Below are 23,419 nucleotides of genomic sequence, written 5' to 3'. Positions count from 1 at the left end.
CAGACAAAATAGACTTCAAAACAAAGAAAGTCACAAGAGACAAAGAAGGACATTACATAATGATAAAGGGTTAAATCCAACAAGAAGATATAACCATTATAAATGTCTGTGCACTCAACATAGCAGCACCTACATATGTGAAACAAATACTAACAGAATTTAAAGGGGATATAGAATGCAATGCATTCATTCTAGGAGACTTCAACACTCCACTCACTCCAAAGGTCAAATCAACCAGACAGAAATTAAGTAAGGAGACAGAGGCACTGAATAACACATTAGAACAGATGGACCTAACAGACATCTACAGAAACTCTACACCCAAAAGCAGCAGAGTACACATTCTTCCCAAGTTACAAAACTACCAGAACTAATATCTGAATTCAGTAACATTGCAGGATACAAAATTAATACACAGAAATCTGTTGCATTCCTATACACTAACGATGAACTAGCAGAAAGAGAAATCAGGAAAACAATTCCATTCACAATTGCATCAGAAAGAATAAAATACCTTGGAATAAACCTAACCAAGGAAGTGAAAGACCTATACTCTGAAAACTAAAAGACACTCATGAGAGAAATTAGAGAAGATAACAATTAATGGCAGTTCATCCTGTGCTCATGGATAGGAAGAATTAATACTGTCAAAATGACCATCCTGCCTAAAGCAATCTATAAATTCAATGCAATTTCTGTCAAAATACCAACAGCATTTTTCAATGAACTAGAGCAAATCATTCTAAAATTCATATGGAACCGCACAAGACCCCAAATAGCCAAAGCAATCCTGAGAAGGAAGAATAAAACTGGGGGGATTATGCTCTCCAACTTCAAGCTCTGCTACAAAGCCACAGTCATCAAGACAATTTGGTACTGGCACAAGAACAGAACCATAGACCAATGGAACAGACTAGAGAGCCCAGATATAAACTCAACCATATATGGTCAATTACTATAAGATAAAGAAGCCATGGACATACAATGGGGAAATGACAGCCTCTTCAACAGCTGGTGTTGGCAAAACTGGACAGCTACATGCAAGACAATGAAACTGGATTGTTGTTTAACCCCATACACAAAAGTAAACTCAAAATGGATCGAATGTAAGTCATGAAACCATAAAACTCTTAGAAAACAACAAGGGCAAAAATCTCCTAAATATAAACGTGAGCAACTTCTTCCTGAATGCATCTCCTCGAGAAAGGGGAACAAAAGCAAAAATGAACACATGGGACTACCTCAAATTAAAAAATTTTTTGTATGGCAAAGGTCACCATCAACAGAACAAAAAGGCATCGTACAGTATGGGAGAATATATTAGTAAATGACATATCCGACAAGGGATTAACATCCCAAATATATAAAGAACTCACATGCCTCAACACACAAAAAGCAAATAACCCTAATAAAAAAATGCATGGAGGATATGAAGAGACAATTCTCCAAAGAAATTCAGATGGCCAACAGACACATGAAAAGTTTCTCCACATCACTAATCATCAGGAAAATGCAAATTAAAACCACAATGAGATATCACCTCACACCAGTAGGGACGGCCGGCATCAAAAACTTAAAACAAGTGCTGGTGTGTATGCAGAGATAGGGGAACCCTCCTGCACTGCTGGTGTGAATGTAAGCTAGTTCAACCATTATGGAAAGCAATATGGAGGTTCCTCACAATCTAAAAATAGAAACACCATTTCACCCAGGAATCCCACTCCTTGGAATTTACTCAAAGAATACAAGTTCTCAGATTCAAAAAGACATATGCACCCCTATGTTTATCACAGCACTATTTACAATAGCCATGATATGGAAGTAACCTAAGTGTCCATCAGTAGATGAATGGATAAAGAAGTGGTGGTACATATACACAATGGAATACTATTCAGCCATAATAAAGGAACAAATCCTACCTTTTGCACCAACATGGAAGAAGCTGGATGATATTATGCTCAGTGAAATAAGCCAGGCAGAGAAAGACAAGTGCCAATTGATTTCTCTTGTTTGTGGAGTATAACAATGAAGCAACATTGAAGGAACAAAACAGCAGCAGGCTCACAGACTCCAAGAAGGGACTAGCAGTTACCAAAGCAGAGGGGTGTTGGAGGGCGGGGAGGGTGGGAGGGAGATAAGGATTGGGGGGCATTATGTTTAGTACATGTGGTGTGAGGAGTCACGGTGAAAACAGTGTAGCACACAAAAGGCAAACAGTGAATCTGTGACATCTTACTACACTGATGGACAGTGACTGCAATGGGTTATGGGTGGGAACTTGATAATATGGGTAAATGTAGTAACCACATTGTTTTTTCATGTGAAACCTTCATACGAGTGTATATCAATAATACCTTAATTAAAAAATTAAAGAAAAAAAACCCTTATTTATCCTTATAGCTAAAGAAAAGAAAAACCTTATTTATCCTTATGGTTAAAGGAGAAAAAAACCTTATGGCTTAAAAAAATTAGAACTTGCTATTGCCAAGTTCTAAAACAAAAGTTTAAACTCTATATGTGTTTTTGTCTTTAAGTCTATTTTGTCTGTTATCAGTATAGCTTCTCCAGTTCTCTTTTGGTTACTGTTTGCATGATACAACTTTTGCCATCCTTTTTCTTTCAACCTGTTCATGTCTTTCATTCTAAAAAGATATCTTTTGAAGCAAAATATAATTGGTCAGTTTTTTAATCCATCCTGCCAATCTCTGCCTTTTTATTGGAGTGTGTAAGCCATTTATAATTAATATAATTATGGATAAGGTAAGATTCACATCTGCCAATTTGCTATTTATTGTCTATATGCTTTATGTGTTTTTTTATTGTTGGTGTATTCTCTCATTATTGCATTCTTTTGTGATAAATATATATTTCTAATGTACCATTTTAATTCCTTTGTTTCTCTTACTCCATATGTGTTTTTTAAGTTATTTTCTTAGTGATTGCCCTGAGCTATAATTAATGTTAATCTGAAACAATGTATTTTGATTAATGACAACCTAGTTACAGTAATGTGAAAAAATTCGGCTCCACTATATAGCTCCATTCTTTTTCTTCTCCTTTTTGCTAATTTGTCATATGTATTACATCTTTAACCATGATAAACCCATCTGTTTTTTAAGTATTACTTTATGCACTTGTAAATCACATATAATAAAAAGGGTTTCAAACAAAATATATATGTGCTGCCTTTTTACCTATATAGTTGTCTTTATTGGTATTCTTTATCTCTTTTTTTTTTAGATAATTATTTTTTATTGAAGGGTAGTTGACACACAGTATTACATTACATTAGTTTCAGGTGTACAACACAGTGATTCAACATTTATATACATGATAATTCTAGGTACCAGCTATCACCATACCAAGTTGTTACAATATTTTGACTATATTCCTTATACTATACATTACATCCCGGTTACTTATTTATTTTACAATTGGAAGTGTATACTTTTTTTGTTGTTGTTGTGAGGGCATCTCTCATATTTATTGATCAAATGGTTGTTAACAACAATAAAATTCTGTATAGGGGAGTCAATGCTCAATCAACAATCATTAATCCACCCCAAGCCTAATTTTCGTAAGTCTCCAATCTTCTGAAGCATAACGAACAAATTCTTACATGGAGAACAAATTCTTACATAGTGAATAAGTTACATGGTGAACAGTACAAGGGCAGTCATCACAGAAACTTTTGGTTTTGCTCATGCATTATGAACTATAAACAGTCAGTTCAAATATGAATACTCATTTAATTTTTATACTTGATTTATATGTGGATACCACATTTCTCGCTTTATTATTATTATTTTTAATAAAATGCTGAAGTGGTAGGTAGATACAAGATAAAGGTAGAAAACATACTTTAGTGTTGTAAGAGAGCAAATGTAGACGATCAGGTGTGTGCCTATAGACTATGTGTTAATCCAAGCTAGACAAGGGCAATAAAACATCCACATATGCAGAAGATTTCTCTCAGAACAGGGGGGGTGAGGTTCTAAGCCTCACCTCTGTTGATCCCCAATTTCTCACCTGATGGCCCCCCTGTGACTGTGCCTGTCTTAGGTTGTTCCTCCCTTGAGGAATCTTACCCGTCTCTGGCTAACCAGTCATCTTCCGGGGCCATACAGGGAAATGTAAAGTTGGTAAGTGAGAGAGAAGCCTTATTGTTTGAAAAGGTTAGCTTTTTACTTCTTTGCAGATTTATGCCCTGTGGCTTCTATGCCCAGCATTTGTCTTGAGGTATCTTTACCATTTGGAAGAATTATGATACTCGGTAAATTTGATATGAGGCACGAATTCTATTTAAGGGTTGTAATTAGGAAGGAAGAAGAAAGGCTATAGAAGTAGCAGGTGGAAGAAAACATGGGAAGATTGATTATTTCTTTGACATATCTTCTTGTAGAGTAACATAAGCATGTATAGGTTTTAAACTACTAATTAAATTGCACACACACATTAACATAATAGGAGTATAGTTACATAACCAAAGCATACCTGTAATTACCAGCCATCTCCAGTGAAACCATGAAAAACCAGTTAGGCACCTTAGGCATTTGTGAAAACTTATCTATGATATGGTGGATATTGTCCAACTGAGCTTGAACAGTCTGAGAGAGATCAGACAAATTAAAACAACCCATTCCTGGGGACTGTTCACATCCCATATGTTCTTTTAACAGTAAATAGTCTGTAGTTGTAAGATTTTTGGAGTGCTACAATTTGCACTTCTCCTAATTCTTGTTTGAGTTCCAACAGTATAGATCCAGTCAAATTTGTTGTTCTACTGTATGCACAGATCAGCTTAGATATCTCCTTCTTCATTCCCATGGCAAGTCCAGTAACTGGTGGGATGAGTGCATCTACAGCTGGAGCAGTGCGTGGATCTTTGTTGGGTTTTTTTTGTTTTTTTTTTTTGTTTTTTGTTTTTTTTCCAAAAGCACTGTTTTTATTTATAGAGTCCTAACCACTTCAGTGGCAGGAGAAGTGGGATAGGTTCCTTTTTCAATCCAGGGGCCTCCAAAATGTTGGTCTGTTGTTAACAAACACACAGGCAAGTGGCGTCATAGATTTCGTAAACTAACTACAATGTTTAGTCTCTCTCTGCTAGAACAACAAGGTGAGGATCGATCTCTGCTTCTGTAAGAATCCTGAGTTTAGGATTTTCAACTGTAACTACTCCAACTTCTATTTCTGAAGGTTTGAAATCAATTGATAGAACAGTAGATAGGCATGTAATCACAGTTTCCACTGTCTGTTCAAACGTCCAGTCAAATTTCTTCTTCACTTTTTTTTCAAGGAAGCTGGTTGACTCGGTTTGTTTAACTCCTGCTGCAGTGGCTTTAAACCCACAGTAGTAACCTGCAGGATCACACTTGTATACCTGAGGGCCTTGTTCTTCATCTATACCAATTAAAATCATACAACAACCAAGAGGCCTCATTTCAGCATTCTGTGTGTAGACCTGAGAAATATCAGCAATTCTTTTACATAGCATATCCACAGGAATCTCATAGCCATACTTGTATTTCCAATTAGCTGCCTCATAGCGTGCCCTCTGTACCTGGGATCTGCTGTCAGCTGTCATTCCTGTCATCACACAGCCAATGTTTTCAGTTATCTTGAATAAGTGAGTCACTGTGCTAGAATCTAATAATTTGTCAGGTACTTTCTTCTGTGTGACAATTACTGCACAGTCTTTCCCTCTGACAGCTACTGATGTAAGGCCACCCTGGTTAATAGCCTTAAAAGCATATTCTACTTGGTAGAGACAGCCCTCGGGTGAAAATATGGTGATGTGCCGGTCAAATCCAGTGCTGGAACCACGGGACATGTTTGGGTACCCACTACTTCAAACAGGCTCCGTGCCCCGTATCTCCCGCACTGGGCGTACAAGCCCCTTTTTGTTGGGGTTTTTTGATGATCATCTTCTGGCATGAGTCTTCCAGAGAGTGTTGATGTTGGAAGTTCTTTTTCATATCGTATCTTAGTTCATTTTTGGGGTAGCCAAATTAGGCTTTGATCCTCTGTATAAACACAAACAGACCCTTTGCCTACACTTTTATGTGCCCTTTATACCCTTGTGTAGGACTCATTGGAGGTCTCCACACAGGAACTGCTTTTTATTTTTATTTTAATTTTTTTGTTATCATTAATCTACACTTACATGAAGAATATTATGTTTACTAGGCTCTCCCCTATACCAGGTCCCCCCTATAAACCCCTTTACAGTCACTGTCCATCAGCATAGCAAATGTTGTAGAATCACTACTTGCCTTCTCTGTGTTGTACAGCCCTACCCTTTCTCCCAAACCCCCATGCATGCTGATCTTAATACCCCCCTACTTCTACCCCCATTACCCCTCCCTACCCACCCATCCTCCCCAGTCCCTTTCCCTTTGGTACCTGTTAGTCCATTCTTGAGTTCTCTGATTCTGCTGCTGTTTTGTTCCTTCAGTTTTCCCTTTGTTCTTATATTCCACAGATGAGTGAAATCATTTGGTATTTCTCTTTCTCCGCTTGGCTTGTTTCACTGAGCATAATACCCTCCAGCTCCATCCATGTTGCTGCACATGGTAGGATTTGCCCTTTTCTTATGGCTGAGTAGTATTCCATTGTGTATATGTACCACATCTTCTTTATCCATTCATCTATCGATGGACATTTAGGTTGCTTCCAATTCTTGGCTATTGTAAATAGTGCTGCGATAAACATAGGGGTGCACTGATCTTTCTCATACTTGATTGCTGCATTCTTAGGGTAAATTCCTAGGAGTGCAATTCCTGGGTCAAATGGTAAGTCTGTTTTGAGCATTTTGATGTACCTCCATACTGCTTTCCACAATGGTTGAACTAACTTACATTCCCACCAGCAGTGTAGGAGGGTTCCCCTTTCTCCACAACCTCGCCAACATTTGTTGTTTTTTTTTCTCTCTGGCTGCTTGTAATACTTTGTCCTTGTCTTTGATCTTTGCCATTTTAATTATTATGTGTCTTGGTGTTGCCCTCCTTGGATCCCTTGTCATGGGAGTTCTGTGTACCTCTGTGGTCTGAGAGGCCATTTCTTCCCCTAGTTTGGGGAAATTTTCAGCAATTATTTCTTCAAAGACATTTTCTATCCCCTTTTCTCTCTCTACTTCTTCTGGAATGCCTATGATTCTTATATTATTTCTTTTATATTGATCACTCAGCTCTCTTAAAATTCTTTCATTCCTGGAGATCCTTTTATCTCTCTCTGCATCAGCTTCTCTGCGTTCCTGTTCTCTGTTTTCTAGTCCATTAATGGTCTCTTGCATCTCGTCCATTCTGTTTTGAAGTCCTTCCAGAGCTTGTTTTATTTCTGAATTCTCCTTCCTTAGTTCTTGCATATTTCTCTGCAAGTCCATCAGCATGGTTATGACTTTTGTTTTGAATTCTTTTTCAGGTAGACTGGCTAAATCTATCTCCCCAGATTCCTTCTCAGGGGAAGATGTAGAAGATGCTGAAGCTGTCTGGGTTAGTCTTGTCTGGATCATATTTTTTTGCCTTTACATGTTGACAGGTGCTATTGACTGTCAGCTGGGAGGGCCAAAATTTTCACTTACTACTGGCCTTTCTTTACTGGGGCAACTGCGACCCCTAGTGGCTTGTGTTGGGTAATTGCGTGTAGAGTGGGTCTTTGTGTCTTGCCTGGCCGGAAGGGAGAAATTTCCCTTTCTGTGGGCGGAATTTGTCTCAGGCTGCTTCTCTGCTTTCGCAGCGCCCGGTGGGGTGATGGATGGGGGGGCTGCTTGACTGTTTGCCTCCGTGAGGGGTCTCAGAGCTGTTGCCCAGGGGGTTAGTGCACCCGGTTTTCCCTGTGATTTCCAGCTGCTGTACTGTGACCTGGGTTGTTTCCATCAAGCTGTTAAGTCCCTGTCCCTTTAAGACTTTCAAAAAGCCCTCGCTTTTCTTTGTCACAGGGGCATCAGCTTCAGCACCCGCTCAGAGGTCTTACTCCCTGTTCCCCCAGTATCCAGGGCCCCCTGGGCATATACTGTGTCTGCGCTCTGGCCCGGATGGCTGGGGCTGGGTGTTCGGCAGTCCTGGGCTCCGTCTCCCTCCCGCTCTGCCTATTGTTCTCCCGCCGGGAGCTGGGGGGAGGGGCGCTCGGGTCCCGCAGGCCGGGGCTTGTATCTTACCCCTTTCACCAGTCGCTGGGTTCTCGCTGGTGTAGCTGCAGTCTGGCCACTGTCCTGCGTCTTCTGGTCTCTCTTTTAGGGCTAGTTGTGTTTGTTGTATTTTCAAAAGTATATATGTTTTTGGGAGGAGATTCCCACTGTCCTACTCACGCCGCCATGTTGGCTCCGCCTCTCCCATTTGTTGTTTTTGTCTTTTGGATGGCAGCCATCCTTACTGGTGTGAGGTGATACCTTATTGTAGTTTTAATTTGCATTTCTCTGATAATTAGCAATGTGGAGCATCTTTTCATGTGTCTGTTGCCAATCTGTATTTCTGTTTTGGAAAACTGTCTGTTCAGTTCCTCTGCCCATTTTTTAATTGGGTTATTTGTTTTTTGTTTGTTGAGGCATGTGAGCTCTTTATATATTCTGGACGTCAAGCCTTTATCGGATGTGTCATTTTCAAATATATTCTCCCATACTGTAGGGATCCTTTTTGTTCTATTGATGGTGTCTTTTGCTCTACAGAAGCTTTTCAGCTTAATATAGTCCCACTTGATCATTTTTGCTGTTGTTTTCCTTGCCCGGGGAGATATGTTCAAGAAGAGGTCACTCATGTTTATGTCTAAGAGGTTTTTGCCTATGTTTTCTTCCAAGAGATTAATGGTTTCATGACTTACATTCAGGTCTTTGATTCATTTTGAGTTTACTTTTGTATATGGGGTTAGACAATGGTCCAGTTTCATTCTCCTACATGTAACTGTCCAGTTTTGCCAGCACCATCTGTTGAAGAGACTCTCAGTTCGCCATTGTATGTCCATGGCTCCTTTATCAAATATTAATTGACCATATATGTTTGGGTTAATGTCTGGATTGTCTAGTCTGTTCCATTGGTCTGTGGCTCTGTTCTTGTGCCAGTACCAAATTGTCTTGATTACTATGGCTTTATAATAGAGCTTGAAGTTGGGGAGTGAGATCCCCCCTACTTTATTCTTCTTTCTTAGGATTGCTTTAGCTATTCGGGGTTTTTGGTTTTTCCATATGAATTTTTGATTTGTTCCAGTTCATTGAAGAATGTTGCTGGTAGTTTCATAGGGATTGCATCAAATCTGTATATTGCTTTGGGCAGGATGGCCATTTTGAAGATATTAATTCTTCTTAGCCACGAGCATGGGATGACTTTCCATCTGTTAGTGTCCCCTTTAATTTCTCTTAAGAGTGACTTTTAGTTTTCAGAGTATAAGTCTTTCACTTCTTTGGTTAGGTTTATTCCTAGGTTTTTTTTTTTTTTTGATGCATTTGTGAATGGAGTTGTTTTCCTGATTTCTCTTTCTGTTGGTTCATTGTCAGTGTATAGGAAAGCCACAGATTTCTGTGTGTTGATTTTGTATCCTGCAACTTTGCTGTATTCCGATAACAGTTCTAGTAGTTTTGGGGTGGAGTCTTTAGGGTTTTTTATGTACAGTATCATGTCATCTGCAAATAGTGACAGTTTGACTTCTTCTTTGCCAATCTGGATTCCTTGTATTTTTTTGTTTTGTCTGATTGCCATGGCTAGGACCTCCAGTACTATGTTAAATAACAGTGGGGAGAGTGGGCATCCCTGTCTAGTTCCCGATCTCAGCGGAAATGCTTTCAGCTTCTTGCTGTTCAATATAATGTTGTCTGTGGGTTTATCATAGACGGCCTTTATTATGTTGAGGTACTTGCCCTCTATTCCCATTTTGCTGAGAGTTTTTATCATGAATGGATGTTGAACTTTGTCAAATGCTTTTTCAGCATCTATGGAGATGATCTTGTGGTTTTTGTCTTTCTTTTTGTTGATGTGGTGGATGATGTTGATGGACTTTCGAATGTTGTACCATCCTTGCATCCCTGGGATGAATCCCACTTGGTCATGGTGTATGATCCTTTTGATGTATTTTAGAATTCGGTTTGCTAATATTTTGTTGACTATTTTTGCATCTACGTTCATCAGGGATATTGGTCTGTAGTTTTCTTTTTTGGTTGGGTCTTTGCCTGGTTTTGGTATTAGGGTGATGTTAGCGTCATAGAATGAGTTTGGGAGTATCCCCTCCTCCTCTATTTTTTGGAAAACTTTAAGGAGAATGGGTATTATGTCTTCCCTGTATGTCTGATAAAATTCCGAGGTAAATCCATCTGGCCCGTGGGTTTTGTTCTTTGGTAGTTTTTTGATTACCGCTTCAATTTCGTTGCTGGTAATTGGTCTGTTTAGACTTTCTGTTTCTTTCTGGGTCAGACTTGGAAGGTTGTATTTTTCTAGGAAGTTGTCCATTTCTCCTATGTTTCCCAGCATGTTAGCATATAGGTTTTCATAGTATTCTCTAATAATTCTTTGTATATTTGTGGGGTCCATCGTGATTTTTCCTTTCTCATTTCTGATACTGTTGTTTTGTGTTGACTCTCTTTTCCTCTTAATAAGTCTGGCTAGAGGCTTATCTATTTTGTTTATTTTCTCGAAGAACCAGCTCTTGGTTTCATTGATTTTTGCTATTGTCTTATTCTTCTCAATTTTATTTATTTCTTCTCTGATCTTTATTATGTCCCTCCTTCTGCTGACCTTAGGCCTCATCTGTTCTTCTTTTTCCAATTTCGATAATTGTGGCATTAGATCATTCATTTGGGATTGCTCTTCCTTTTTAAAATATGCTTGGATTGCTATATACTTTCCTCTTAAGACTGCTTTTGCTGTGTCCCACAGAAGTTGGGGCTTAGTGTTGTTGTCATTTGTTTCCATATATTGCTGGATCTCCATTTTGATTTGGTCATTGATCCATTGATTGTTTAGGAGCCTGTTGTTAAGTCTCCATGTGTTTGTGAGCCTTTTTGCTTTCTTTGTACAGTTTATTTCTAGTTTTATGCCTTTCTGGTCTGAAAAGCTGGTTGGTAGGATTTCAGTCTTTTGGAATTTTCTGAGGCTCTTTTTGTGGCCTAGAATGTTTTCTATTCTGGAGAATGTTCCATGTGCACTTGAGAAGAATGTATATCCTTTTGCTTTTGGATGTAGAGTTCTATAGATGTCTATTAGGTCCATCTGCTCTACTGTGTTGTTCAGTGCTTCCGTGTCCTTACTTATTTTCTGCCCGGTGGATCTATCCTTTGATGTGAGTTGTGTGTGAAGTCGCCTAGAATGAATGCATTGCAGTCTATTTCCCCCTTTAGTTCTGTTAGTATTTGTTTCACATATGCTGGTGCTCCTGTGTTGGGTGCATATATATTTAGAATGGTTATATCCTCTTGTTGGACTGAGCCCTTTATCATTATTTAGTGTCCTTCTTTATCTCTTGTTACTTTCTTTGTTTTGAAGTCTATTTTGTCTGATATTAGTACTGCAGCCCCTGCTCTCTTCTCACTGTTGTTTGCCTGAAATATGTTTTTCCATCCCTTGACTTTTAGTCTGTACATGTCTTTGGGTTTGAGGTCAGTTTCTTGTAAGCAGCATATAGATGGGTCTTGCTTTTTTATCCATTCTGTTACTCTGTGTCTTTTGATTGGTACATTCAACCCATTAACATTTAGGGTGACTATTGAAAGATATGTACTTATTGCCATTGCAGGCTTTAAATTCGTGGTTACCAAAGGTTCAAGGTTAGCCTCTTTAGTATCTTACTGCCTAACTTAGCTCGCTTATTGAGCTGTTATATACACTGTCTGGAGATTCTTTTCTTCTCTCCCTTCTTGTTCCTCCTCCTCGATTCTTCATATGTTGGGTGTTTTGTGCTGTGCTCTTTCTAGGAGTGCTCCCATCTAGAGCAGTCCCTGTAAGATGTTCTGTAGAGGTGGTTTGTGGGAAGCAAATTCCCTCAGCTTTTGTTTGTCTGGGAATTGTTTAATCCCACCATCATATTTGAATGATAGTCGTGCTGGATACAGTATCCTTGGTTCAAGGCCCTTCTGTTTCATTGTATTTAATGTATCATGCCATTCTCTTTTGGCCTGTAGGGTTTCTGTCGAGAAGTCTGATGTTAGCCTGAGGGGTTTTCTTTTATAGGTGACCTTTTTTTCTCTATCTGCCTTTAAAACTCTTTCCTTGTCCTTGATCTTTGCCATTTTAATTATTATGTGTCTTGGTGTTGTCCTTCTTGGATCCTTTCTGTTGGGGGTTCGGTGTATTTCCGTGGTCTGTTTGATTATTTCCTCCCCCAGTTTGGGGAAGTTTTCAGCAATTATTTCTTCCAAGATACTTTCCATCCCTTTTCCTCTCTCTTCTTCTTCTGGTACCCCTATAATACGGATATTGTTCTTTTTGGATTGGTCACACAGTTCTCTTAATATTGTTTCATTCCTGTAGATCCTTTTATCTCTCTCTATGTCAGCTTGTATGCGTTCCTGTTCTCTGGTTTCAATTCCATCAATGGCCTCTTGCATCCTATCCATTCTGCTTATAAACCCTTCCAGAGTTTGTTTCATTTCTGTAATCTGCTTTCTGGCATCTGTGATCTCCCTCCAGACTTCATCCCATATCTCTTGTGTACTTCTCTGCATCTCTGTCAGCATGTTTATGATTCTTATATTGAATTCTTTGTCAGGAAGACTGGTTAGGTCTGTCTCCTTCTCTGGTGTTGTCTCTGTGATCTTTGTCTGCCTGTAGCTTTGCCTTTTCATGGTGATAGGAATAGTTTGCAGAGCTGGGACGAGTGACGGCTGGAAGGACTTCCTTTCTTGTTGGTTTGTGGCCCTCCTCTCCTGGGAGAACAGTGACCTTAGTGGCTTGTGCTGGGTAGCTGCGCACAGACAGGGCTTCTGCTTCCTGCCCAGGTGCTATGAAGTTTATCTCCGCTTTTGCTGTGGGCGTGGCCTGGCTCGGGTTTCTCCTCCAAAATGGTGGAGTCGCGTTGAAGGGGGAGCGGCCTGGAGGCTATTTATCTCCTTAACGGGCCTCCGTGCTCCCTGCAGCCCAGGGGGTTAGGGTGCCCAGAGATCCCCGGATTCTCTACCTCTGGATTAAGTGCCCGCCCTGCCCCTTTAAGACTTCCAAAAAGCACCCGCCAAAACAAAACGAGCACAAAAAAAAAAAAATTTTTTTTAATTAAAAAATTAAATAAATAAAAATAAAAATAAAAAATGTCCGCTCGTTTTTCTTTATTCTCCGGCGCCAGCCTCAGGCATCTGCTGACCGGTCTTGCTGCCCTGTTTCCCTAGTATTGGGGTCCCTATCCCTTTAGGACTTCCAAAAAGCACTCACCAAAGCAAAACAGAAAAAAAAAAAAATGGCCGCTTGCTTTTCTTATGTCCTCTGGTGCCAGGCCTCTGGTACCCGCTCACTGTTCTTGCTGCCCTGTTTCCCTAGTATCCAGGGTCCCCCGCGCACACACTGTGTCTGTGTTCTGGCCCGGATGGCTGGGGCTGGGTGTTCAGCCGTTCTGGGCTCCTTCTCCCTCCCGCTCTGCCTACTCTTCTCCCACCAGGAGCTGGGGGGAGGGGCGCTCGCATCCCGCGGGGCCGGGGCTTGTATCTTACCTCCTTTAAGAGGCCCTGGGTTCTCGCAGTTGTGGATGTGGTCTGGATATTGTCCTGTGTCCTCTGGTCTTTATTCTAGGAAGAGTTGTCTTTGTTATATTTTCATAGATACATGTGGTTTTGGGAGGAGATTTCCGCTGCTCTACTCACGCTGCCATCTTGGCTCCAGTCTCTCTTTATTTCTTAATGTGGATTTGAGTTACTGTCTATTGTCTTTTCATTTAAGCTTGAAGGATTTCTTTTAGTATTTCTTACAGTGCAGGGTGTGCTAGTGACAAATGTTCTGCTTTAATTTATTTGGGAATGTATTAATTTCTCCTTCAATTTTGAAGGATAGTTTTGTTACATATAGGATTCTTGATTGATAGTCTTTTTCTTTCAGCACATTTAATGTTGTTCAACTGCCTTCTGTCTTCCATAGTTTCTGACTAGAAACCAGCTTGTAATCCTATATGGATTTCTGTGCTTGATGAATATTTTTTTCTTGTTGATTTCAAGATTCTCTCTGTCTTTCAGCAGCATGATTATGATGTTGCTGGGTGTGGCTCTTTTAAATTTACCCTATTTGAAGTTTGTTGAGCTGCTTGCATTTGTACATTAATGTTTTTCTTAAAGTTTGGGTGGGTTTTGGTCATTATTTGTTCAATGATTCTCTTTATTGAAATTCTCTATTTGGTGAGGCATCATTTTCTCCTGTTTCCCTCTAATTCTTTAGACATGGTTTTCTTTTGTTCTTTGAAAAATTAATTATTGTTTTAATTTAACATTTAAATGTTGATTAAAAGTCTTTGTCTCATAAGGCCAACATCCTCAGGAGTGGCTTCAGTTGACTGCTTTTTACCCTGTGCGTGGGCTCTACTTTCCTGTTCCTTCATATGTCTACTTTTTCATCAAAAACTGAACATTTTATGTAAAATAATGTGACCACTCTGTATTGAGACGTACAGACATCTCATTCCCCAGATCTTCCTTTTATAGGACCTCTTAGTTGACCCAGCTGTTATCACTGCCTTGACTAGCTATGATTTGAAACAATTGCGTGGATTGTTTTCAGCAAACACCCTGAGAATGCTTTTAGTCAGGTCAAATAAAGACAATCTTTGTGAAAGGAAGTTTTCCAGAAAGGTGATGTACAAGTTAAATAGTGACAGTTCTCTGGGGCATGTATTTTTTTTTGTAGAACTCCTAGCTTGCTCTGCCCCTTGCTGTTAGGCCTCTAATTGTTGAGGTGGTGTTGAGCTGGGGAAGCAAAAGTGGGAACAGAGTAAGTTAAAATAATAAAACTCTTTGTTTTTAATTAGGTTCAGCCATTTTTCCTGAAAAATATACTTACCAGTTGTTGTAAGCCTTTTTGCAATTTACAGAATTCTGAAAAAGTTGATTTTTCCAGTATAGTTGTTGCTTTTATGGAGAGCAGAATTCCACAGGTCCTTAGTCTGCCGTTCTGGAAGTGAGAGTCCTCTACATGTGCCTTTAAACCTGCTTCCTATGTCATAGATGATGTTTTATTATGGACTGAGAACTGGTTAAGACAGAAAGACAAGGAAAAAGAATGATTAAACAATTACCTTGATGAAGAATTGATGGCAATAAGTTAGAAATGTGCTAGATATATCAAGAATGGTGTTAGAATCAAAATTACATGTAGTATTTCAGGTTTGGTTCCATTCCTCCTGTTCTGTTTGAATTTCTAGAAGTCTTATAAAGCATACTTAAATAATTGAGGGGATTAATGGACTCATATACAAAGACAGGCTAAGATAATTCCAGAAAGAAAGAATGAGAAAACTCAACCTAAATTTCATGAAACTACAAAAGATATGTTTTAGAGATGTCAATCTTGAGACTTACTAGTAGAAATAATAGGCATCCTTAATGTTTGATAAAGGCTAATATAAGATAATAAAAGGAAATAATACTTTAAATATACTTTGGGTGAGACAGAAAGCCTGAAAGTTTAAGTACATTTTTGGATTATAGATCTGTGAATGGTTTTAAAATTTTTAGTATTTCATGGAGATAACATTGAAAAGACTCCAGAAGCCATTATAGCCTTTTCTGAAACAACCTTTGGTGCACTATCTGGGACTAAATGCTGTGTTAGTTGAATACTGATTTAAATCACTGGGATATTTAAATTGTTAGGATGATCTGTATTTATAATTGTTCATGTAAAAATGTCTTATCTTTTTCTTTTAGGTATGTAAAAGAAGGAGATACAGTGTCTCAGTTTGATAGCATCTGTGAAGTTCAAAGTGATAAAGCTTCTGTTACTATCACTAGTCGTTATGATGGAGTCATTAAAAAACTGTATTATAATCTAGACGATATTGCCTATGTGGGGAAGCCATTAGTAGACATAGAAACAGAAGCTTTAAAAGGTACTGTAAATGTGTTCCATCAAGTTTGCCAAATTGATTACTGTGACCTTTTGTCATTGGATACTAATTAAATGTAATGTTTATTTTTAATAACTTACAGGATTTAATTTGAGGGTTTAGGAGCTGAAATCAGGAAAATAGAAAAGGTCCTTTGATGCATGATTATCTTTTGACCAGTTACCATGTTAAAAACATGTAGAGTAGCACTTCATTTATCAGGAGGCCTGCCTTCTGGAAACCTTAGTGTTCAAAGAGTCAACAAGCTCTCTTAGGAATTAAAGATCCAGTCCTTGAACACAGGTCATTAATAACAAAAATTGGAATATGCAGAGATTAAATCTAACATCATGGGATTGCTGTGTTTGTTCCTGATGCAAAAACAAAAAAGCATTCTCATTGGTAATGGTTATGAAACCCAAACTTCTTGAAGAAAAATAGAAAAGAGGGAAAATCAGAATGAAGAGCAAAGAGAACTAGTATTCAGAAGCAGCAGCGTCTATGGAATTTACAAGGAACAGATGTCCTGACAAAAGGAAATCCATTATGAGAATGTTACAGAGGAAAACTACAACAGTGGGCCATCTCAGTAGGGACATACAGCTGGCTCTCAGCCTCAGAAGTTCCTTATGGCATTGTTGTGATACACAAAGGTTATGTTTTCTAGGAAAGAGGTTTGGTACCTGGGATGGGGGGAGCATAAGTTCTGTGATGCAGCCCTACACTCGCAATCTATCTGGGAAGTGCTAAGAGAAAGACATTTCAGTAGTATAATTCAGAAGTCTAGAAGAAGTCTGAATTGCAGTGACTGGCTGACTCTTAGTTCTGTAGTCTGTGCAGTAATAATAACAATATCACAATCATACTTTACAGTATACGAAATGTTTCAGACTTATTTTATTTATCCTTATTTGTGAGGTATTCCAGTTGAACAGATGAAGAAATTAAACACAACCTGGAAAGTTGGTCAGTGACAGAGCCAAATATAGAACTTGGATGTCCTTAGTCCTTGTCCAGAGTATTTTCTACTATGACCTGTTTCCTCCAAAGTCGGAAGAACTAATCTGTTTGCCTAGTTACTAATCCACGTGTTTCATAACAATACATTTTCATTTTATCTGACAATCAGACCGTATTTAAAATTCCCCAGTTGCCCCCAAAATTTCCTTGCATTTCAGTCGGTTTGCTCAAACTAGGATCCAATCAATACAGGACTGTACATTGTACATGGTCTCTTTTAATCTAGTTCATACTCCCTTGCATTTTAATGTGACACTCGTTAAAGATGCGATACCAATTGTGCTGCAGAATGTTTCATCTTTTGGATTTGTCTTACTCTTCATGGTGGTGTTTGGCTTGTTCCTCTCATACTTGTGTTTCCTGTAACCTGACTGAGTTTTAAAGGCTAGGTTCAAGTTAAATGTTTTGGCTGAAATACATCATGGATGATATTATGTACTTCTTTTCTTTTGCTTCACATCAGGACATGCAACATCTGGATGACCTGCTCTAGGGATACTAAGTTTAAACACTGAATTAGGATAATGATACCCGTACTCTCCACAGTACAGTTGTGTTTTTCCCTGAAAGTATCTTTGTGCTGTTATTTTGGCACTATGTAAGTATATAGAATATCAATTGAGGGTCCTTGCCTGAATCAACAATTGCTTTAGTGGTTGTGGAATGGTGATTTTTGGATTTTGTCATTCCTTTAACCTTAACTGGAAAGTGAAGCTTTCCCATCATCAGTTGAGGCTATTAGGTACTCTGAAATACAATTCCTATTGGAAAAACAGAATAAATGTTTGATTCTTTCCCCTTATCCATTCAAAAAGTAAGGAGTTGCTTTAGTTGCTGCTTCAAATGATGATACTAATTTCCCAATTTTCTCTTTGTGTATATTTCAGTTGGCTCAATGTGCTTAATCTATTATGATCATTCTTTTTAATGGTCAAATTGAAACTTAGTGATAACTCTTTCAAAGTGGCTCCTATGTGTTCTATTAACAGAGCCCCATTAATTTTCAAAAGTCTCCTTGCTTTTGACACAGAAGTTGATCTGGAATTCACTTTGTACTTTTCCTCTTAACCTGAAATCATTCAGTTCTTTAGGGGCTTTAGTTCCTTTTAATGTAGAATGGATGAGACCATAATTTGGGTACTAGGAGTGCTTCTTATTATCTTGATTCCAAATTTCTATAGAGGGCATCATTTATGAATATTAGAAGCAAAAAAAGAATTCGCCTTTTAAAGTTACATGAAAAAGAATTATTTTAATAAACCAATGACTTTTTTTTTTATTCAGTTAAGACCTAGAAAAGAAAGAGGGTTACACTCTTGGCACAAACTGAGACAGGCAAAAATGCTAAACACTGTTAGAGATGGCAGAAGTCAGAATACCCAGTCAGGTGCTGTAGACCAGATTAGGCACCCATCTAGGCCATCTGAAAAGCAAATTATTTAAACAAGTAAACACTTGGGCTGTGTGAGGTTTCTTATTGTTTGGTTTTATTTTTAGAGTTTATTTTGGCATGTCAAATGAAATCCAACTTAATAAGTCTTGATATAGCAAATTATAAAATCTCAGAGCTTTTTCAGGAGAGGGCTGTGTTGTGTCTTTTCTAGAGAATTCTTTCACATAAGTTAATCTCTTGTACAGTTTGAATCAGTCTCAAAAAATTACGCTGAGCAAAAGAAGAAAACACCAGACAAAAAAGAACATGCTATATGATTCTATGTACATAACATTTTAGAAAATGGAAACCAATCTACAATGACAGAAAACCAATTAGTGTTTGTCTAGTGATGGGGTGTGAAGGGGTGGGGAGATGACCAAAGGGATGTTTTGGGAGTGATGGATACATTCATTACCTTGATTCTGCTAATGGTTTATGGGTACATACATATCTCAAAGCTTATCAAATTTTATATTTTACATATGTGCAGTTTATTGTATGTCTGTATGAAAATTAACGGAATTAGATAGGTTATGGTCAGAGTAAAATATACCTGATTCTGTTCCTCATAGAGAACTGATCATTTGCTTAGCTGTTCTATTTCACGTGCCATTCAGAGTGTATTCTCAACATTATCTTGCATATGTGCTTTTTTGCTTTTACATTTATGTTTTCTTGTAATTTTTCTAATTTTTTTTACTCTAAGAATTAACTGCAAGGCATAAAACTATATATCAAATAAGCAGATCTATATACAACAGGAGATTGTTTACTGAGATATTTATTATTATTCTCTTCAATTTTGGAAATGGGGAAAGTTTTTAAACATTTTGTGTACCCTGTCTTAAACAAGAATTTGTAGTAACACTGAATTTGTTTATATTGTTCCTTGTTTTCATGCTAGTCAAACTATACTATGAATAGAAATTTGCCTAATAAAAAATGTTTTCAAAGTATAAGATACATTATTTCTATTTACAGGTAGAAAATTATTATAACATAGAACCATCAGGGGTATAAGATATTAAGACTAGGCATCTTTAAGACAGTGTAGCACAGAGAAGGCAAATAGTGACTCTGTGGCATCTTAGTACACTGATGGGCAGTGACTGCATTGGGGTATCGGGGGGGACTCTATAATATGGCTGAATGTAGTAACCATATTGTTTTTCATGTGAAACCTTCATAAAAATGTATATCAATAATACCATAATTTTAAAAAAAGACTAAACATCTTAGTAGTCATATTGGAAGTTAAATTATGTCTTCTAATGCTAGTTTAAATGATATTCCATGGTACTGCCTTTTGTAAAATGGTGCTGCAATCTGCTTTTCAAGGCTGGAGTGTGGTGATAATTTTGATGAGGGAAATTTATTTGTGACTTCCAAGTTCTATGACTGTAAATAGAGTTCTTTGACTGTTAATCGACCTATACTTGAAAAGAACTTACTGGACTCACACATGCCAACTTGTACATGTGACATTTAGAAGGTATATACTGGTGAAAATATACAAGTTGAAACCTAGTTATTTAATATATTCAAGACTGTATCAAAGCTATACCATGTCTCAGTGCATTATCTACTGTAACTCAGTTTTGTTTTTATTAAGGTATCATTGATATACACTCTTATGAAGGTTTCAAGTGAAAAACATTGTGGTTACTACATTCACCCATATTATTAAGCCCCCTCCACACCCCATTGCAGTCACTTTCCATCAGCATAGTAAAATTCTACAGAGTCAATGCTTGTCTTCTCTGTGCTACACTGTCTCCTCGTGACCCCCACCCCACACCATATATGCCAATCATAATGCACCTTAATCCCCTTCTCTCTCCTGTCCCACACCTCCCCTTTGGTAAATGCTAGTCCTTTCTTGGAGTCTGTGAGTCTCCTGCTATTTTGTTCCTTCACTTTTGCATAGTTGTTATACTCCACAAATGAGGGAAATCATTTGGTACTTGTCTTTCTCCACCTGACTTATTAAACTGAGCATATTGTCCTCTAGTTCCATCCATGATATTGCAAATGGTAGGATTTGTTTTCTTCTTATGACTGTATAATATTCCATTGTGTATATGTACCACATCTTTATCCATTCATCTACTGACAGACACTTAGGTTGCTTCCACATCTTGGCTATTGTAAATAGTGCTGCCATAAACAGGGGTGCATATGTCCGTTTTAATCTGGGGTCTTGTTTTCTTTGGGTAAATTCCTAGGAGTGGAATTACTGGATCAAATGGTATTTCTGTTCTTAGTTTTTTGACGAACCTTCATATTACTGTCACAATCGTTGACCTAATTTACATTCCCATCAGCAGTGTAGAAGAGTTCCCTTTCTCTACATCCTCGCCAGCATTTGTTGCTCCTAGTCTTTTCAATGCTGGCCATCCTAACTGGTGTGAGGTGATATCTCATTGTGGTTTTAATTTGCATTTCCCTGAAAATTAGTGATGTGGAGGATCTTTTCATGTGCCTGTTGGCCATCTGAATTTCTTCTTTGGAGAAGTGTCTGTTCATATACTCTGCCCTTTTTTTAATAAGGTTATTTGCTTTTTGTGTGTTGAGGCATGTGAATTCTTTATATATTTTGGATGTTTAACCCCTTGTCAGATATGTCATTTATGAATATATTTTCCCATACTGTAGGATGCCTTTTTGTTCTACTGCTGGTGTCCTTTGCTGTACAGAAGCTTTTTAATTTGATGTTGTCTCATTTGTTCATTTTTGCTTTTGTTTTCCTTGCCTGAGGAGATGCATTCAGGAAAAAGTTGCTCATGTGTATATTCAAGAGATTTTTGCCTAGTTTTCTTCTACGCATTTTAAGGTTTCATGACTTACATTCAGGTCTTTGGTCCATTACGAGTTTACTTTTATGTATGGAGTTGGACAGTAATTCACTTTCATTCCCTTACATGTAGCTGTCCAGTTTTGCCAACACCAGTTGTTGAAGAGGCTGTCATTTCCCCATTGTATATCTGTGGCTCCTTTATTGTGTAGTAATTGACCATATATGCTTCAGTTTATATCTGGGCTCTCCAGTCTGTTCCATTGATCTATGGATCTGTTCTTGTGCCAGTACCAAATTTTCTTGATGACTGTGGCTTTATAGTAGAGAATGAAGTCAGGGAGCATAATCCTCCAAGCTTTATTCTTCCTTCTCAGGATTGCTTTGGCTATTCAAGGTCGTCTGTGGTCCCATATGAATTTTTCAACTATTTGTTCTAGTTTGTTGAAGAATGAATGTCATTGTTATTTTGATAGGGATTGCATTGAATCTGTAGATTGCTTTAGGCAGGGTGGCCATTTTGACAATATTCTTCCTATCCATGAACACCGAATGTATTTCCATTTATTGGTGTCTTCTGTAATTTCTCTCATAAGTGTCTTGTAGTTTTCAGGGTATAGGTCTTTCACTTCCTTGGTTAGGTTTATTCCTAGGTATTTTATTCTTTTTGATGCAATTGTGAATGGAATTGTTTTCCTGATTTCTCTTTCTGCTAGTTCATTGTTAGTGTAGAGGAATGCAACAGATTTCTGTGTATTGATTTTGTGTCCTGCAACTCTGCTCAATTCAATTTTAGTTATAGTAGTTTTGGAGTGGATTCTTTAGGGCTTTTTGTGTACAATATCATGTCATCTGCAAACAGGGACAGTTTAACTTCTTCCTTGCCAGTTTGGATGCCTTTTATTTCTTTGTGTTGTCTGATTGCCATGGTGAGGACATCCAGAACTATGTTGAATAAAAGTGGGGAGAGTGGGCAACCTTGTCTTGTTCCCAATATTAAAGGAAAAGCTTTCAACTTTTCACTGTTAAGTATGATGTTTTTATCATGAATGGATGTTGAATTTTCTCAAATCGTTTTTCAGCATCTGTGGTGATGATTATGTGGTTTTTGTCCTTGTATTTGTTGATGTGGTAGATGTTGTTGATGGGTTTTTGAATATTGTACCATCCTTGCCTCCATGGAATGAATCCCACCTGATCATGATGGATGATCTTTTTGATGTATTTTTGAATTTGGTTTGATAATATTTTGTTGAGTATTTTTGCATCTGTGTTCATCAAGGATACTGGTCTGCAATTTTATTTTCTTGTGGAGTCTTTGTCTGGTTTTGGTATTAGTGTGATGCTGGCATCATGGAATGCATTTGGGAGTATTCCCTCTCCTACTTTTTGGAAAACTTTAAGGAGAATGGGTCTTAAATCTTTACTAAATGTTTGATAAAATTCAGCTGTGAAGCCATCTGGTACAGAGGTTCTGTTCTTAGGTCATTTTTTTATTACCATTTCAGTTTCATTGCTGGTAATTGGTCTGTTCAGATTTTCTGTTTCTTCGTGGGTCAGTCTTAGAAGATTGTATTTTTCTAGAAAGATGTCTGTTTCTTCTAGTTTATCCAATTTGTTAGTGTATAATTTTTCATATTCTCTAATTATTCTTTGTATTTCTGTGGTATCTGCAGTTATTTTTCCTTTCTCATTTCTGATTGTGTTTATGTGTGCTGATTCTTTTTTTCTTGATAAGTCTGGCTAGGGGTTTATCTGTTTTGTTAATTTTCTCAAAGAACCAGCTCCTGCTTTGATTGATGCTTTCTATTCTTTTATTCCTCTTGATTTTATTTATTTATTATGTCCCTCCTTCTACTGATTTGGGGCCTCATTTGTTCTTCTTTTTCTAGTTTCATTAATTTGGAGATTAGACCGTTCATATGGGATTGTTCTTCTTTCCAGAAGCAAGCCTGTATTGCAGTATACTTCCCTTTTAGCACAGCCTTCACTGCATCCCAGAGATTTTTGCAGTGTTGAGTTATTGTTTGTTGTCATTTGTCTCCATATATTGCTTGATCTCTGTTTTTATTTGGTCATTGATCCTTGATTATTTAGGAGCATGTTGTTAAGCCTCCATGTGTTTGTGGGTTTTTTAGTTTTCTTTGCATAATTTATTTCTAGTTTCACACATTTGT

General features: G+C 37.9%; 2 protein-coding genes across 3 annotated transcripts in view; one reads left to right on the top strand and one right to left on the bottom strand.

The window, feature by feature from the left end:
* The window catches only part of DBT (dihydrolipoamide branched chain transacylase E2), a 65,799-nt gene that overhangs the window by 23,903 nt on the left and 18,477 nt on the right, over window positions 1-23,419 (top strand). Inside the window, exon 4 of one of the 2 annotated variants that reach the window (XM_036883859.2) lies at window positions 15,815-15,996. The exons of the other annotated variant lie outside the window; for it this stretch is intronic. Within the exon in view, the coding sequence (XP_036739754.1) occupies window positions 15,815-15,996 (182 nt within the window). The remainder of the gene's footprint in view (window positions 1-15,814; window positions 15,997-23,419) is intronic. 2 annotated transcript variants of the gene reach the window in all.
* LOC130683384 (proteasome subunit alpha type-6-like) lies at window positions 4,913-5,892 on the bottom strand. Its single transcript, XM_057500468.1, has one exon. It carries the CDS (start codon window positions 5,828-5,830, stop codon window positions 5,090-5,092), a length of 741 nt encoding a protein of 246 aa, XP_057356451.1. The 5' UTR covers window positions 5,831-5,892; the 3' UTR covers window positions 4,913-5,089.

This window comes from Manis pentadactyla, chromosome 4, assembly GCF_030020395.1.
Source record: "Manis pentadactyla isolate mManPen7 chromosome 4, mManPen7.hap1, whole genome shotgun sequence".
In the NCBI taxonomy this organism is placed as follows: Eukaryota; Metazoa; Chordata; class Mammalia; order Pholidota; family Manidae; genus Manis; species Manis pentadactyla.
This window is presented reverse-complemented; position numbering and strand designations above follow the sequence as displayed.

Coding starts and splice junctions, on each gene's coding strand:
- LOC130683384 (XM_057500468.1), bottom strand. CDS start 5,830: ATGTCCCGTGGTTCCAGCACTGGATTTGACCGGCACATCACCATATTT.